The sequence below is a fragment of the Pristis pectinata genome, chromosome 18 (genome assembly GCF_009764475.1).
Source record: "Pristis pectinata isolate sPriPec2 chromosome 18, sPriPec2.1.pri, whole genome shotgun sequence".
Classification (NCBI taxonomy): Eukaryota; Metazoa; Chordata; class Chondrichthyes; order Rhinopristiformes; family Pristidae; genus Pristis; species Pristis pectinata.
This window is the reverse complement of record NC_067422.1, coordinates 15,222,534-15,240,769: the sequence shown is the minus strand read 5'-3', so window position 1 is coordinate 15,240,769 and position 18,236 is coordinate 15,222,534. Positions and strand designations below refer to the sequence as shown.

Genomic DNA, 18,236 nt, shown 5'->3' with positions numbered 1-18,236 from the left:
GATGAGTGGACAAGGGAGTTGTGGAGAGAGTGATCCCTACGGAAAGTGGAGGGGGGGGAAGGGGAAGATGTGCCTAGTTGTGGGATCCCATTGGAGGTGATGGAAGTTGTGGACAATTGTGTTGGATGCGGAGGCTTATAGGGGTGGTAGGTGAGGACAAGGGGAATTCTGTCCCTGTTATGTCGGGGGGGGGAGGGGCATGTGGGTGAGGGCAGCATTGATGATGGTAGTGGAAAGGAAACCCTGTTTACTGAAGGAGGAGGACATCTCAAATGTCCTGGAGTGGAAAGCCTTATCGTGGGAACAGATGCGACAGAGGAACTGGGAGAAGGGGATGGCATCCTTGCAAGTGACTGGGTGGGAAGAGGTGTAGTTAAGGTAACTGGAAGTCAGTGGGTTTGTAAAAGATGTCAGTGGTTAATCTGTCTCCAGCAATGGAGACGGAGAGATGCAGAAAGGGGAGAGAGATGTTGGAGGTGGACCATGTAAATTTGAGGGCAGGATGGAAGTTGGAAGCAAAGTTGATGAAATTGACGGGGTCAGCATGCGTGAGGAAGCATCCCCAGTGCAGTCATCAATGTAGCAGAGAAAGACTTGGGTGTTACTGGTGTAGGCTTGGAACATGGACTGTTCCACGTAGCTGATGAAAAGGCAGGCATAGCTGGGGCCCATGTGAGTGCCCACAGCTACACCTTTAGTTTGGAGAAGTAGGAGGAACTGAAAGAGAAGTTGGGGGTGAGTACCAGTTTTGCCAGGCGGTGGAGAGGAACTGCTTGGGTCTGTTGTCCAGAAAGAAGCAGAGAACCTTAAGGCCTTTCTGATGAGGGATGGAAGCGTACAGGGATTCAACGTCCAGAGTGAAAATCAGGCGGTCAGGGCCAGGGAGCTGAAAGTTGAAGTGATGGAGGGCATGCAAAGTGTGATGGAGGGCATGCAAAGTGTCATGGACATGGGTGGGAAGGGACTGGACCAAGGGGGACAAAATAGTCAAGATATGAAGACACTAGTTCAGTGGGGTAGGAGTAGGCAGAAACATTGGGCCTGCTGGGGCGGTTGGGTTTGTGAATCTTTGGTAGGAGGTAAAAACTGGTAGTGCGGGGTAGGGGAATTGAGGTTGGAGGCATTAGAGGGGAGATCTCTGGAGCTGATGAGGTCAGTGATAGTGTGGGAGACGATGACCTGATGCTCCTTGGTGGGGTCAAGCTTGAAGGATAAGTAAGAGGAAGTGTCCGAGAGTTGACGTCTGGCCTTGGCAATGTAAAGGTCAGTCACCCTTGTCTGTGGGTTTGATAGTAAGACTAGGATTAGTGGGGGAGGAAGGAGGGGCGCAGTTCGTTCAGAGGGGGTGAGGTTGGAATAGTTAACAGGAGTGGTGAAGTTGAGATGGTTGATATCCCGTTGGTAGTTAGAGATGAAGAGATCCAAAACAGGCAGAAGGCCAGGACGAGGCCTCCAGGAGGAGGAGGAAGAAAGGAGGGAGAAGGGATCATTTGTAGGAGGTGGGGAATTCTTGCTGAAGAAGTAGGTCTGGAGACTGAGGCGACGGAAGAAGAACTCGGCATCATGGCAGACGCAGAACTCATTGAGGTGTAGGTGCAGGGGGACAAAGGTAAGGCCCCTGCTGAGGACAGAACGTTCAGCCTCCGAGGGGAAGGTCAGAGGGGATAGTGAAGATACAGCAGAGGTTGGGGCTGGGGTCAGAGGAAGGTAGAGTAGATGAGCCATTGAATTACCTAGGCAGAGAAGGCAATGGGCCAGATGCTAGAAGAAGGGATTAATATGAATGGGTGCCCACTGGTTGGCATGGATGTGGTGGGCCGAATGGTCTGTTTCAATGCTGTGTATGGCTCTGTCCTTGGGATATTCAAGTATGTCTGAAGTGCAGTCACTCTTACGGTTAACATGGAAGTCAATATATGCAGAGCAATATGATAGTGACAAGGTAACTTGATCAAGGGATAACAGTGGCCCAGGACAAAAGAGAGAACTCCCTTGCTGCTCTTCCAAAATAAAAAGGTGCTGAGGAGTCTTTTCATCCATCTGAAAAAATGGGTGAATTAAGTTGGTTTCGCAGCCTCCATTAAAGCATTATACTGCACTGGAGTATAATCCTAAAGTTTGTGATCAAGTCTCTACAGGGAATCCACATCCTTCTGATTCATAGGCTTGCAGATAAATTTGAATACAATGGAATTACTAAATGAACATTACATAGGTTTGCAAATTAAAATATTATAGTTTCCTTTTACCAAATAAAACAACTGATGTGTTTAGAAGTAATCTCTGAAATATTCTTTACTTCCCCCAAATTCTACATCTCGCTCATTTACTCTTTGACTTCTATTTAATGCCTTTATAATTTTTCATTATATTTTAGTTAGATATATGCATGACATTAACAAAGATGGTTAAGGTCAGATCAAGCTGTTTGGTATCAGTTTGCATCATTGAATGTCAAATGTTACTTTGGATCTCCAGCCTGGTGTGCTGGAGTTAGTTTTCAGAATAAATGATGGAACTGTCCACTGATAACTCTGAAGGATGAGGAAAATGAACAATTGCATTGTGATTGATGCTATTAATGAATGGATTATTCTCTTTGACATAGTGCTTTTGGCTTTATGCTGCTGAGCTACAAGAGTTAAATATATCCAGAATGCTTTGTAACAAAAATATTTGCTGCTTGCACTCTTATAGGGAAACTTCAACTATAAGTTTTTGCAGTTGTGCAGCTTTTCAGTTTCTGTCTAGGAGCAGGAAATAGAAAAGGCATTCAAATGCAAACAGTTTTGAAATATGTTTAATTGGTCCATTCCTGATGGACTAACGGTTTCATTCTTAAGTAAGAAATGATGCATGTTCTGTTAAACTAAATCATTCAACTGCTAGTTCAACGGTTTCCTCTTGTAAACATAAAGTCAGTGGCTTCAAGGTTACTATGGAAAAATAGCATGTCATATTTTGCATAAAAAGCAATAAAAACAGAAAATTCTGCAAATACTCAGGATTAAGTGGAATTTGTGGGGAAGGAATTTAGAGGGTTAATATTTTGTTAGAGCTCATTTTCTGATAGTTCATCAAATTCAAATGCTAGCTCAGCTTCCTCAATAGGAAATAACATGTGGTCTATAGGCTGGATCTGGCCTTTTGGGGTGGTTCGGTCAGATCTGCCTCTTGCCGCTTTACTATCTGCTTCTAACAGGATTGGTATCATGGTTCTTAAGTCTGTTCCTGATTGGCTTTGAGCTGAAATAGCGCTGCTTCAGGAAAGCTTTGACAGCTGACAAAGCTCTCTCAAGCTTACCAGCTGCCAAAACTATCAAGACTTTCATAGATAGTGAAAAACAACAATATCAGTGATATCATTAAAAAAGATCTGAAAACAAAGCACAAGACTAGAAAACAATTAAATACATTGCAACAGAATGAAGCGTGTACACCAGCTTGGTACACACCATCTGTGTTGAATTTTACAACTTGCAAGATTGTTTTTGTGGTTCTGTGTTTCTCTAATAAGTTTGGAAAATTTAATCAGATTTTAAAATCTTAAACTTTGCCCTTGTTGATAACTACCCAGGTTAAGACCTGTTATAGCAGACCTCTTGGGGAAATTGAACCTGCATAAGAATCAGATGCACAGATCTAAAAGAATGGTGTTTTTAATAATTTTGCACTGAAGCTTGCATATTTTTTAGTTTCACAATATTTAAGTTTTAGTATTTAAATCTTGAACTAGGTAAGACACTGGATTCAAATTAATGGCCTCCTGGGTTGTAATAAATCATCTTTGATTCTGAGGGACTGTTTAAGAATGAGGGGCAGATTGGGGGAGTTGTTCATTGCTTTAAAAATTGTGTATCAGGTATCCTTCATAATATGCTCAAACTAGGGTAGTTCAGTTTTAATTTAGTTTGAGATCACAATACAATACATAATATAGGTTCAGATCTTGCTGATATGACATGCTGCTTGAAATCATTCTTCACTGCTCCTTCACCCAAGCTGGCTGTGGAGGACTGATCTCGCTGACTGTATACATGCTCCAATTGGTTACCAAATCTATGTGGAAACCCTGTCTCAGGCAGCAGAGTGAAAAGCCCTGATTCTGGAACCCTTCATCAGACTTTGAAGGCAGAGCTCAGAAGGCAGCTGTGTCTCCTGTTAAAGCTGCCACTGATTTCAAATTGTCATGCATCTCTGATGTTCAGGTTAAGGGTTTTTCTGGATCACTGGGGATTACCCTTGGCTCCTGTTAAATTAAAAACATGAACATTTTAAAACTTTTTTAATAAATGCCTTTCCCCTTGCCTCTTCGTCTGCAGGCCTTGGTGAGATTTCCATTGAAAATAATGGAGTCTCCAATACTGTGCCAAGTCTAATCTGCTGTAGGATCTAAGAGGCAATTGCTTTCTCTTTTTTTTTGATTTTTTTTTAAACTCTGAATCACCACCCACGCCCAACCCCCTTCTCTACAGACTGGTCTCCAGCAGTGGATTCCATATGAATTCCAATGACAGAGCATAGCAATGAATGTCATGCTATCTATTGCTCAGTAAGACTAAACTTCCACCTTTTGACAGTAGTATGGCAATCCAAGACTTGTTTAAATGACTGAATGCCAATGGTTTTGCAATTATCAGGAAGATGTGGTCCATTGTATTCAATGTAGCAGGACCCTGCAAGAGCATAAAACTGCACATAGCCTGATTTCATTGTTCATATCCTCATTTGCAGAAGAACAGCATGCTATTCCTGCAAAGACTAGCATTCACATGGCACCATCTGGTCATTTCAAAGTGATGTTTTGAAGCACAGTCATTCTTCGAATGTGGGAAAGAGCATTCCAATTTCCACACAGCAGGGTTCCATAACTACAATGTATTGATGATCAGAATGTATTTTTTGTGGTGTCCATTGAGGGACATGTTTACCAGGTCACGGGACCATCCCCCCACCCCTCCCTTCTGGGTTCCTGTTCAAATAAAATAATGCCATGGGGTCTTCAGCATCCAACTAAGAAGGTAGTCAATGTCTTTAGAGTCATAGAGAGAACCAGCCTAGAAACAGGTCTTTCGGCCCACTGAGTCTAAGCTGACCATCAAGCACCCACTTTTTTTTTTGCACTAATGCTGTCTTCTCTCCAGTCCCATCAGTTCCCAACTGCCCTTCTCCACCTCTTCCTCCTCCACCCCCAGCCCCCATTCTACCAACCATCTGCATGCCGGGGGCAATTTGCAGCGGTCTAACTGTCCAGACATTTTTGGGATGTTGGAAACTGGAGCACTGGAAGAAACCCATGCTGTCACAAGGAGAATCTGTAAACTCCACGCAGTATTAGATGTCGGGATAACTTTACCTCCAGCATTGTAGCACCGCAGTTGCAATCTTGGTGGTTGTGTTTGAATCTCTGGAGTTGGACTTTAATCCACACCCTTCTTCATACCACCAACCGAGTTGAAGTTCATTTTAGGATAGCTTGAGTCTTTTCTAGCATTGCAAAACTCCTGATCTGTTTTCAAAAGTATTGAATAATTAGCAGTAAAATAATTGAATTATTTTACTCTACAAGTTTAAGAATGCATTCAAGTGGTTTATTAAATGACAATTTGTTTCCATTTTCAGGGAGAATCTGTAAAATACTTCCTGGACAACTTGGAAAGATTAGCAGATCCAGTAAGTAATATATTACTCTATCATTTTCTCCATTGTCTTAATATGTACTCTGACCAAGATTTTAAAAGAAACAATGTTCCATTGCTTTCTATATGGAACAACGCTAAACGCTTTATAACTTTTTAGGGAAAATGAGGATTTACAGCATGTCTCTGTAAATGATGGCTACAAGTAGAAGTGAATGAAAATGGAATTGAATAATGAAGTAATATCATTCCAAGTGACTGTTTTGATTTTTGTTTCTTTTTTTAGGTTTTTTTTATTGGTGTCAACCAATACTATCTATTTAATCTAATGCCCATGTCATAAGTTTATGTTGTATGTTAATAGAGTGAAATTAGTATTTTTTGATTTTCCCCCTTTCCCTCTCTTCCCATTCCCTCCAGCCCTTTATGCCATTCAGCTGAGGGGCCCCAAAGCCAAATGTTCACAGGTCTCTGGGTATGCGATTCACTGTTTGCAAGCAGTTATTCCAGTGATGAAGGAATTTGTCATCAGGGCAAGTAAACAACCTGGAATGATTTTTCTCCTGTGAACTAATGTTCATTCTCAATTTTTATCTTCCCTGTGCTTAACTTCCTGCATGAGGTCATGTTACGAGCTTGCCTTCTACAGTCGTGTGCCACTTTGCAGCAGTCATTTACTATACCATCATGGATGTAAAATGCACCCTAATAACAAGTGTCAGGAAAGCAGGCCATTGTATTATTAATGAATGTGCTAACAAACTTGCCATGATTTTACAATTCTGTTAAGTCAATAAGCCTGACGAGCGTGATTTTAGACACTGGTTTTAAAGCCCCAGTTTTTAAAAAATTTTATAGATTAGACAAAAATTTTACTTTTTTTTTTAGTTCCTTTTCAATATGCATTCTCACTGCTAAGAGACATTCAGAACTGCTGTTGAAATGGATATAGATTTCTGTATAGAACAGTGGAGTCAGAAACCTTGGAATCTTCAGGTTTGGGTAGATAGAGAAATGGAAGGATCTTTAGATATGGAGGATGCACTGAAGTGACCTGAAACTATCTCAGAAATTTCAAATTCTGCCACGTTCAGACTCTTGCATGCTTACTTTTCCCCAAAGTTCTTATTCACCTGCAATAGAAATCTGTACAAAGACAAATAGACAAAATCACTTATTGGGCTGTGCATAGGAACTTACTGCACACATTCACATTAACATCTCGACGACACATCATCCCTTAGTTTAAGATGTTATCCAAAAAAGTTACCTCTAACAATACAGTCCTTCAGTCCTACAAGTGTTGACTTTGGCAATGTACTCAAATCACTGGCATGCTACTGTATAAATAGTTCATCAAGGCTAAGTTTTGAATTATCAGCTTTGTGAAGTCTTGAATGTCTAAGCCCAATGCCTTTATATCGGACATGAGTACTCATTGTTTAAACAAAACCAAGATTTTGAGCATAACTCTACTTTTAAAATTAATTTCTGCTTCTTAAACATAAAAAGGTATGTTTTAATTGTGCTCAAAGTTCAACTGTATGAATAACTCAGTTTTGGAGTTGATGTTTTTGACTTTGACTATGTACATTTACAAATGAAAGTATATAGTTTTGAATTCTTGCTAAGTGTGATAAATCTCTAGGATTGTGGAGGCTAGATCATTGGAGGGTTTTAGAGGAGATAAATTTTTGTAAGATCCTGGGAATTGAGGTCTGTGGGGAACTATTTCAGCAGGGACCTGCGGCATATGACCCACGATCTTATTGAACAGTGGAGCAAGCTTGAGGGGCTAGGTAGCCTACTCCACCTATTTTCTTGTGTTCTATTGGTGGTTTGTAAATAGTGATTGCAGTTCATTTCAGTGGATGGGTTTGTGTTTTGAGCATTGCAAAGGAGTGTCTGATTCCAAATGCAACTTGCAACCATTATCACTTTCCATTCTGAATTTCCATTCCGTACGTAGAAGTCATTTCCCGATGCAGATAATCAAAGTACGGGTTGCGATTGTTACAAGTCTCTGAGCCAAGCACTTCCTTAACTTGGATTTTTTTTTTGTTTGGGACCTAACATTTTATGTAGCTATTATGTTTCCAGTGATTTGACATAATTGAGAGTGGAGGAAAGATCCCGTGTACTGCATTTATGCTCTGCAGTTTTTACATGGATGAAACTACTTGTATCCCAAAACATTTTTTCATTCATATTTTTTGATAATCATAATAAAGACCTTTTCCCCTGATCGTAGGTAATTTAACTATCAACAGTAGCTGTGCATTATTTTCTCATGCACACAATTGCAGTTGATGGAAATCAAAACAAAAATAGAAAATGCTAGAAGAACTCAGCAGATCAGATAGTGATTATGGAGAGAGAAGTAGTTAACACTTTGAGTCTGTGACCCTTCTTCAGACCTGGAAATATGAGAAAACAAGCATGACTTAAATTGCAAGAAGGGGGGAGACAACAGAGGGGATGTCAGTGATGGGGTGCGGATCAATGTTATTGAGATGATCATTACTTAAAATTGCAGCAGTTAGAGATGGAAGATGGGGGGGAAGAAAAAGAAAATAAACTGAAAATCCAGTTATATATGTGGAGAGAATAAAAAGATGATGAATTAAAAATCAAGCCCTGAGAGGTGAGTATATCCAGATGGAAAATGAGGTGCTTTTCATTGTACTTGCATTGGACATCATATGAACAGTATAGGAGGCCAAAGGCAGATCAGTGTGACAGGTGACTGGGAGCTCAGTCACCTTTATAGACTGACAGGAGGTGTTCTACAAAGTAGTCACCCAATCTGTGTTTGGTTTCTGCACTGTAGAGAAGATTACCTTATTAGCATCAAATCAGTACATTAAATCGGATGGAACAAGTGAAGTGCTGCTTTATTTGTAAGGAGTTTGGGTCCTTGGATGATGGGAAGGGAAGAGGTACAAGGTCAGGGTATTGCTTCTGTGGTTGCTTGGAAGAGTGCTGCAAGAAGGAGAGTGGCTGCTGGAGATGAAAAAGTGAACCAGGCAGTCACAGGGAATGGACGGAGGATGGAAGCTGACAAGAAAGGTAATGTCATTTTCAAATAAATGCTGCCACTTTCTATTCTGCTCTCATTTTCACATGGTTGATGTTGGACTTCTTCCCTCCCCCTTCTTGATATCTCTATCTTGGGAAGTAAGAGTCAAATTGAGTTTATATTCATATGCACAGTACAGTTAAGTACAGGTGCAATGGGAAAAACTTGATTGCAGCATCACAGGCATGTAGACAACACACAGAACATAAATTATACACAAGTTATACAAGACTGATGAAAAAAGACTTCAAAATGAGATATTAGTACAAAAAAAGTCCATAGCAGTGCAAGAGGTGGTCCGTAGTGTTCCATTTCTGAGGTAAGTTAGTAACCAATGTCTAATGTAAACTCAACTTATCTTCCTTTACAACTGCTCTTGTTAGGACTCTTCTATTTTCCCAGTTTTTCTGTTCATTCGTTCCTGTTTAAATGATGAGACTTTCCATATCAGTGTCTTTGGTATGCCTTTTTCCACAGTTGAGGGTTCTCCTGTTAGGACTCTTCTATTTTCCCAGTTTTTCTGTTCATTTGTTCCTGTTTAAATGATGAGACTTTCCATATCAGTGTCTTTGGTATGCCTTTTTCCACAGTTGAGGGTTCTCCTCTGTCGTTGGCACAGCTTTTCTTTATTTTACAGCGTGGTAACAGGCCCTTCTGGCCCAACGAGTCCGCGCTGCCCATTTTAAAACCCCCAAGTTAACCTATCCATACGTCTTTAGAATGTGGGAGGAAACCGGAGCACCCGGAGGAAACCCACGCAGACATGGAAGAACGCACAAACTCCTTACAGACAGCGACGGGAATCGAACCCCGATCACTGGCGCTGTAATAGCGTTGCGCTAACCGCTACGCTAGCTGTCAGTTGGATATATTCTATTTGCTGCACCTCTGCTCCCAATCTTCTCCTCCTACCCTGAACGTGGGGTTCCCCTTGTCCTTGTCTTCATCCCACTTGCATCCACAGTCAACCAATCATCCTCAAACTCTGCTTCCTTCAGCTGGATCTCACCACCCAGGGACACAAGCAGTCATTACAAATAAAGCAAAAGTTCATTTGCACTTCCATTTCAGTCATAGAGTAATACAGCACAGAAAGAGACTCTTTGGCCCAATCCGTCCATGCCAACCATGATGCCCATCTAAGCTAGTCTGATTTGTCCATGTTTGGCCTATATCCCTCTAAACCTCTCCTATCCATGTACGTGTCCAAGTGTTGTTATTGTACCTGCCTCAACCACTTCCTCTGGCAGCTTGTTCTATATACATGCCACCCTCTGCATGAAGAAGTTGCCCCTTGGGTCCCTTTTAAATCTTTCCTGTCTCACCTGAAACCTCTGCCCTCTAGTTCTTGATTCCCTTTACCTGGGGAAAAGACTGTGCGTTCATTGTATCTATGCCCCTCATGATTTTATACACCTCTATAAGATTACCCCTCAGTCTCCTGTGCTCCAGGGAATAAAGTCCTAGCATGCCCAACCTCTCCTTATAATTCAGGGCACTTGAGTCTCGGCAACATTCTCTTAAATCTCTCTTGCACTTTTACCAGCTTATTGATGTCTTTTCTATAACAGAGTAACCAAAACTGTACATAATACATTTGTACGACGGCAGAATAACACCCAAACTACTATATTCAATGCCCTGACTGATAAAGGGCAGCATACTAAATGCCACCTTCACCATCCTGACTACCTGTGCCACTTTCAGGGAACTGTGTACTTGTACTCTTAGGTCTCTCTGTTCTACAACACTCTCCAGGGCCCTACCATGCACTGTACAAATCCTACTCTGGTTTGATTTCCCAAAATATAATATCTCGCACTTATTTAGTTTGAATACTATTTGTCATTCCTTGGCCTACGAGATCCCCTGGTAAATTCTGATAACCTCCTTCACTGTCCGCAATACCATCTATTTTAGGGTACTGCATTTGGTGCTCACAGTGTTGTCTTCCCCATCTTGGAAAAATCAAATGCAGATTGTGTGACCATTTTAAGAAATACCTTCACTCAGTCTGTAAGAAATGACTCAACTTCCACAACAAAAACAGAAAAACATGTTAAAACTCAGCAGGTCAGGCAGTGTATGTAGAAAGAGAAACGGTCAGTGTTCCGGGTCTGAAATCCTTTGTCAGAACTCAATTTGCCAACATTGACCGTTTTTCTTTTCACATGCTGTTTGACTTGCTGAATTTTAAGAGCATTTTCTGTTCTTGTTTCAGATTTCTAGCATCTGCAGTTTTCTTTTAATCTTTAACTTTAAACCTCCAATTACTTGTTAAATTTTCCATCTCACTCTGGCCTCCTACACTGTTTGAATAATGCCCAATGTAAACTTGAGGAATAACATGTCATCTGTCTGGCACATTGCAGCCCTCTGATTTCAGGTAACCAGCTTTTTATTTGGTCCCCCTCCACAGATGTTGCTGGATATTTTGCTTTCAGTTCATTGTTTTGTTTTTCCCACTTCTATGTCTAGTTGCCAGAAATTTAAAGTAATGGTTACTTTGGTGACTTTGGTCTGCATTCAGTCATTGGCAGTGCTGCTGTTCCCTCCACTTTTCCCACTTTCTGCAAGTTAACACACATTTGTTTTCACTTTTCCAATTACACAGTGAGTTGTTAGGGTTGGAAGTGCACTGTCAGGAGTAGAAGTGGAGGAAGGGCCAATTGCCATGATTTTTTTAAAAAAACACATACTGGATAAGTATCTGAAATAACTTAGAGGGATATGGGGCAAAGGCAGGTAAGTGGGATTAGCTGGATTGCTTTTAAGAGTTGGTATGGATGCCAGAGGCCAAGCGGCTCCCTTGCATGGTGTATTCATGCTATGATTGTACAGCACAGTTATGTCAAGGATTAAAACCATTGTAAAAGATGTATTATTCTCTGATAAACTAAAGCCCTTGTCTGTGGGATTTGAATAATTAATTAGCTCTTCTCATGGAGTTGACGCTTTTGATTCCAAATGCAGTTTCCAAATATCATTAGGTTGCGGAGTCCTGTGAAGTTCAGGTGATGTTAAAACTCATGAAATGCTCACCTTAAATGTGGTTTCCATTGTATGGTCCAGCTTAATGCCTTCTTAACATGAATGGAATGTGACATCTTTTGGGCCTATATTTAGTCTAATTGGAACATTGACCTACCAAAACTACCTTGCAGAATGCTGAGCAAAAATCAAGTCCAAAGTTATTTGGATTTGTTCGAAAACTGGTAGGCACAACATGGGATTATAAAATTGGCATTCTACTCATGACTTTGCTCAGTTTCGTATATTTGACAGTGAGCTTTCCACCAGAATGCCCCTGGTTTTCTGTTAATGGTGGCCATAGCACACGTTTGATAATGCTGAGACCAGCCAGCTAGCATGCCATCTCATATTGTCACACATTGAACTCTGTCTGTGCTAAGTATCTGGAATGCACTGCATCAGAGAGTGGTTGAAGCTGGGTCGCTGACAACAATTAAGAAGTGTCTAGATGAACACTTTAATTGCTTAGCCGTAGAGAGTTACGGACCAGGTGCTGGGTGATGCAGTTAATATGGAAGGGTGCCCACTGGTGTGGACAAGTTAGGCTGAATGGCCTGTTTCCATCCTGTTCTATGAACAACCACTTTTAAATTGCCAGGTCTACAAAATTCAAAAATAAAGTAATACAATAAAACAAAAGGTAGAACCAAATTACTGCCTCTAGTGTTAAATCCGGCTGAAGGAGTGTAGCTGGATCATCCCTGCTCATGTTCAAGTTTCTGCTTTCTATAGAACCAGATGGAGCTAATTGTACTTTGAAGTCTCAATGAGAAGGTGCATCAGAAGCTTGGTTTTGGAAGATGACTGCTTTGTGATTCTACAGAAGTAGGACTGGGATAAAAGAAATGTTTCAATTTTCCTGGTGTCCTTGGTCTAGATCATTGTCTTCTCAGGCAGTTCCTAGGAATCGAAGATGACTTGTTTCCTCTCCAATTCTGTGGGAGTTGTTGACTTTGCCACAGGTGGGACAGGAAGAGCTCGATGGGGTGGGTAGGTATTTATTTTGGAAAATGGTACCTTCCTGTTTTTGAGAATCAAAAGAATTGCAAATGTTAGAAATCTGAAATGAAAACGGAAAATAATGAAAACACTCAGCAAGTCAGGCTGCATCTGTGGTAAAAGAAACCTGTGGAAAGAGGTCCAGAACCCTTCATTAGAATGAGGAAAGAGAGAAAACAAGTTAGATTTCAGAAGCAAAGGTGGGGAGAGAGGGGTAGATCAAAGGAAATGTCTCCGATAGGTGAGACCAAATGCTTAAATGTAGCAGTTAAGTTTAGATTATATTTCATTGTCCGTATATGGTGCTGCTAATTGTAAGGCTGTGGGATTTGGCCAGTAGGCCAGACTGAACAAATAGAAAAGAAACTGAACCAATGTGATGACATGCAGAAATTGGCCAGTTCTGTTGTGAATGAACATAACGACTGAGCTTCCATGGACTTGTAGAAGAGAGAATTCCATACGTTCACCACCCACTATAATAACCATCCAGTGCTATATATATTCTACTCCCATTTACCAACACTTAGTCTGTAGCCTTCTATGCTTTGATTCAAATGCTCATATGGATGCTGCTTAAATGTGAGAGTATCTGCCTTCGACACTCACTCAAGACAGTGCAGTCCAGATCCCAATACTGGTGAAATTATCTTTCCTCTCTAGAGGTGAAATTATCTTTCCTCAGAGCCCCTCTAAATTTCTTACCCATTTTCCTAAACCCTATGCCCTCTAGTTTTTTACATCTGTGGGGGGAAGCTATGGGGGAGAAGTTTATTGCTATCTACCCTCTCTATGTCCCTCCTTCTCAATCTCCCCTCAAAAGGCAAATCTGCCACCCTTGGGGCCAGTTTAGTGGATCTTCACTGCCTTTCCTGTAAGGCAGATAACTTTGTAGTGGTAATGTTGCAGCTCTACAGAACTCTGGTTAGACCACACTTAGCGTATTGTGTTCAGTTCTGGTCACCTCATTATAGGAAGGATGTGCAAGCTTTAGAGAGGGTGCAGAGGAGATCCTGTCACTTTGTAGTTTTATGAAGATTAGTCAATTTAATGGGTGATTGTCAAATTGCCAATGATATTGTCCTCTAGCATTTGGGATCGGTGTGGTAGGCAGGTGAGAAGTCTGCTTTGGTGATGAAACCAAGTAGTTTTTGAGGAATCTATTGCTGGTATTGCTGGTCAATGTATTTTGAGGAAATTTGGGTAACTTGGACATATCTAAGTTTTAGAACATAGAACAGTACAGCACAGTATGGGGCCCTTTGGCCCATGATGTTGTGCTGAACCATATGAACAACTCCACCATGATCGATGTAACCCTTTCCCTCCTGCAAAGCCCATAACCTTCCATTTTTTCTTAATTCCATGTGCCTATCTAAGAGCCTTTTAAATGTCCCTATTGTATCAGCCTCTACAACCACCCCCTGCAGTGTGTTCCAGGCACCCACCATTCTGTGTAAAGAACCTACCTCTATCTCCCCTGGACATTCCTCCTCTGACCTTAAACGGATGTCCTCTGGTATTTGCTGTTACCACCCTGGGGAAAAGGTGCTGGCTGTTCACTCTATCTATGCCCCTTGTAATCTTATACACCTCTATCTAGTTGCCTTTTGTCCTGCGTCACTCCAAAGAGAAAAGCCCTGGTTCCCTAATCCAGGCAGCATCCTGGTAAATCTCCTCTGCATCCTCTCTAAAGCTTCAAAATCCTTCCTATAATGAGATGACCAGAACGGAACACAATATTCTAAGTGTGGTCTAACCAGAGTTTTATAGAGCTGCAACATTACCTCGTGGCTCTGAACTCAATCCCCCTGACTAATGAATGGCAGCACACCATACACCTTCTTAACCACCCTATCAACTTGCGTGGCAACTTTGAGGGATCTATGGACTTGGACTTCAGAATCCTGCCATTATCTTGTACTCTGCCTTCATGTTCATTCTTCCCAAGTGTATCACTTCACTTTTCCAGATTGAACTCTGTCTGCCACTTCTCTGCCCAACTCTGTATCCTGTCTATATCCTGTTGTAACCTATGACAACCTTCTACACTATCCATGACCCCTCCAACCTTCATGTCACCCACAAACTTATTAACTCATCCCTCCACTTCCTCATCCAAGTCACTTATAAAAAAAAATCACGAAGAGCAGGGGTCCCAGAACAGATCCCTGTGGAACACCACTAGTCACTGACCTCCAGGTAGAATATTCTCCATCTACTACCACCCTCTGCCTTCTGCGAGCCAATTCCGAATCCACGCAGTCAAATCTCCATGGATCGCGTGCCTCATGACTTTATGGATGAGCCTACCATGGGGAACTTTGTCAAACACTTTACTAAAGTCCATATACACCACATCCACCACTCTACCTTCATCTATTTGTTTTGTTGTCACCTCAAAAAACTCAATTAGGCTTATGAAGCACGATCTGCCCCTCACAAAGCCATGCTGACTATCTTCTCCAAATGCTTGTAAATCCTCTCCCTAAGAATCCTCTCCAATAGCTTGCCCACCACTGACATAAGATTTGAGGGTCTATAATTCCCAAGATTATCCCTATTACTTTTCTTGAACAAGGGAACTACATTAGCCATCCTCCAATCCTCTGGTACCACTCCTGTGGCCAGAGAGGATGCAAATATCATCGTCAATGCTGCAGCAATCTTTTCCCTCACCTCCTGGAGTAACTTGGGTATATCCTGTCTGGTCCCGGGGACTTGTCTATCCTAATGTTTTTCAGAAGCTCCAACACTACCTCTTTCTTAACCTCAGCTTGCTCCAGCACATTAGCCTGTTCCACACCGACCTCGCATTCGTCGAAGTCTCTCTCCCTAGTGAACACTGAAGCATGGTATTCATTAAGGACCTCCCCTACCTACTCCAGGCACATTTTTCCCCCTTTATCCCTGAGTGGTCCTACCATCACTCTAGTCATCCTCCTGTTCCTCACGTACGTATAGAACACCTTGGGGTTTTCCTTAATTCTACTCACTAAGTCCGCCTTGTGTTCCCTTCTAGCTCTCCTAAGTCCCTTCTTAAGCTTCTTCCTGCCTACCTTATAATTTTCAAGAGTCCTGCCTGATTTTTGTTTCCTAAAGCTCAAGTATGCTTCCTTCTTCTTAACTAAATATTTCACCTCTTATCAACCATGGTTCCTTTACCCTACCATCCTTTCCCTGTCTCAGTGGGTCAAACCTATCCAGAACTCTATGCAAGTGTTCCCTAAACAGCCTTCAAATTTCTTCCGTGTATTTCCCTGAGAACATCTGTTCCCAATTTATGCTCACAAGATCATGCCTAATACAGTTATAATTAGACCTCCCCCAATTAAAAACTTTCCCATATCGTCTGCTCCTATTCCTGTCTATGGCTAGCAAAAGGTCAGGGAGTCGTGGCCACTATCTCTGAAATGCTCGCCTGCTGACAGGTCTGTCACCTGACCAGGTTCATTGCCGTGATCCAGTATGGCCTCTAGTTGGCCTGGCCCTATATTGTTTCAGGAATCCTTCCTGGACACACCTAACAAATTCTACCCCATTTAAACCTTTTGCACTAAGAAGGTGCCAATCAATATTAAGGAAGTTGAAGTCTCCTGTGACAACAACCTGTTATTTTTGCACCTTTGCAAAATCTGCCTACTTATCTGTTCCTCAATGTCATGGTGGCTATTGGGGGGGGGGTGCCTATAGGATACTCCTAATAGAGTGATTGCTCCCTTCTTGTTTGAAACCTCTGCCCACACTGACTCAGTAGACAATCCCTCCATGTCCTCCCTTTCTGCAGCTGTGATACTATCTCTAATAAGCAATGCCACTCAGCGCCCCCCCCCCCCCCCCCCCCCCCCCCCCGGCCTTTACCTCCTTCTCTATCCCTTTTGAAACATTTAAAGCCGGAACATCAAGCAGCCAGTCTTGCCTTGCAACTGCCAGGTCTCTGTAATGGCCACAACATCGTAATTCCATGTACTGATCCATGCTCTGAGTGCATCACGCTTATTCTTAATACTTATGGCATTAAAGTAAAAACATTTCAACCCATCCAACTGACTGCACTTATGACCTATCCACTGTTTATCCTTCCTCACAGTCTCTCCGCATAATGCATCTACCTTTACACCAACTGCTCCATCATCTAACCTAACACTCTGGTTCCCATCCCCCTGCCAACTCAGTTTAAACCCTCCCCAACAGCTCTAGCAAACCTGCCTGCAAGGACATTGGTCCCTCTCAACTTCAGGATTATCTTCGTCCAGTGGATCATTCATTCATCACATTTGGTGGTAAACTACAGGCACCATCTTTTCTGCAAGAGAATACATTTCAGTTATGTTTTTTTCAGAAAGCATATTGCCTGGAATTTCAAGTATTCTGTGACTTGAAAATGTTTGATTTACAAATTTTTACTATAATGCCATTGACTGTTAGGGGTACATATCTTAGATCTACAAAGCATTTTCTCACAGTGATGATTAGAGTGCTGCACTCTGTACACAGGAATACATTGTAGCAAAATTCCTGCAATGCACTTGAAAATTTTGTTGAACATCATTTTTCAGGAATGGATTCCTTTCATAACTGGTATAGCCATTCCTTAAGTTTTATCATTTAAGGAGAAAAAGGAACACATCTACTGATACTTCTAAAATTCTGTCTATTCTGAACTGTCTGTATTTTTGGGATTTGGGCATTGTTGATGAGGCATTTATTGCCAATCCCTAATTACCCTTGAGAAAAGTGGTGGTCAGATTCCTTGACCACTGCAGTCCTTTTGTTGCAAGTCCCATCAGTGCTGTTGGTTGGGGAATTCATGGATATGGGATATTCCAGTGACACAAAGGAATATTCGTAAATTTCCACATCCTGATGCTGGGTGTCATGGAGGGGAACCTGCAGATGTTCCCATATACTTGCTGTCGTTGTCCTATTTGCAGTTTTGGGAGTTGCAGTTGAGGAGCCCAGGCGACTAACCGGAGTGGATTTTGTAGATATACCTCTGCAGCCACTGTATGCAGGAATGAAAAAGGGAATCAGCCGTGAAAAGGAAGGTCCCAAATCCCAGTTATGGTTGACTGTGCTTTATTATAACTGACACCTCGCGCTCTGCAAGGAAATCACAAGTATTTAGCAAGCATTCTCTTTTGAAGAGTGCAAATCCCAAGCTCAACCACCTAGTGCTATAAGATCTTTTGTGTCAGGCTGGAAGAAAAAAGGTACTGAAGGATCACGTATGATAACAGTCGATAAAAGATTTTTAGGGAAGTATTGGTATGAAATATATAGGAAAGCTACAACAAGAGAAACATAGAAGAATCAACAGCAGATGAGAAGAAGCTAACGTTCTCGTGTACATGCTTCCAGAACTCGTCTGATTCCTTAGAATAGTCCAAACTCTTCTGGGACAAGTGGATGCACTTTAACTGTTACGTTGTCTTTAAATATGGTATCGATATAAGTTGTTGGTGTAAAGTTTCAAGAAATTGCAT

The 18,236-nt window shown here is 41.7% G+C and overlaps 1 protein-coding gene across 1 annotated transcript in view; it reads left to right on the top strand.

Moving 5' to 3' along the window:
* gna13a (guanine nucleotide binding protein (G protein), alpha 13a) overlaps positions 1 to 18,236 on the top strand; it is a 66,083-nt gene that overhangs the window by 32,874 nt on the left and 14,973 nt on the right. Inside the window, exon 2 of the mRNA XM_052033262.1 lies at positions 5,623 to 5,673. Coding sequence (XP_051889222.1) covers positions 5,623 to 5,673 — 51 coding nt within the window. The remainder of the gene's footprint in view (positions 1 to 5,622; positions 5,674 to 18,236) is intronic.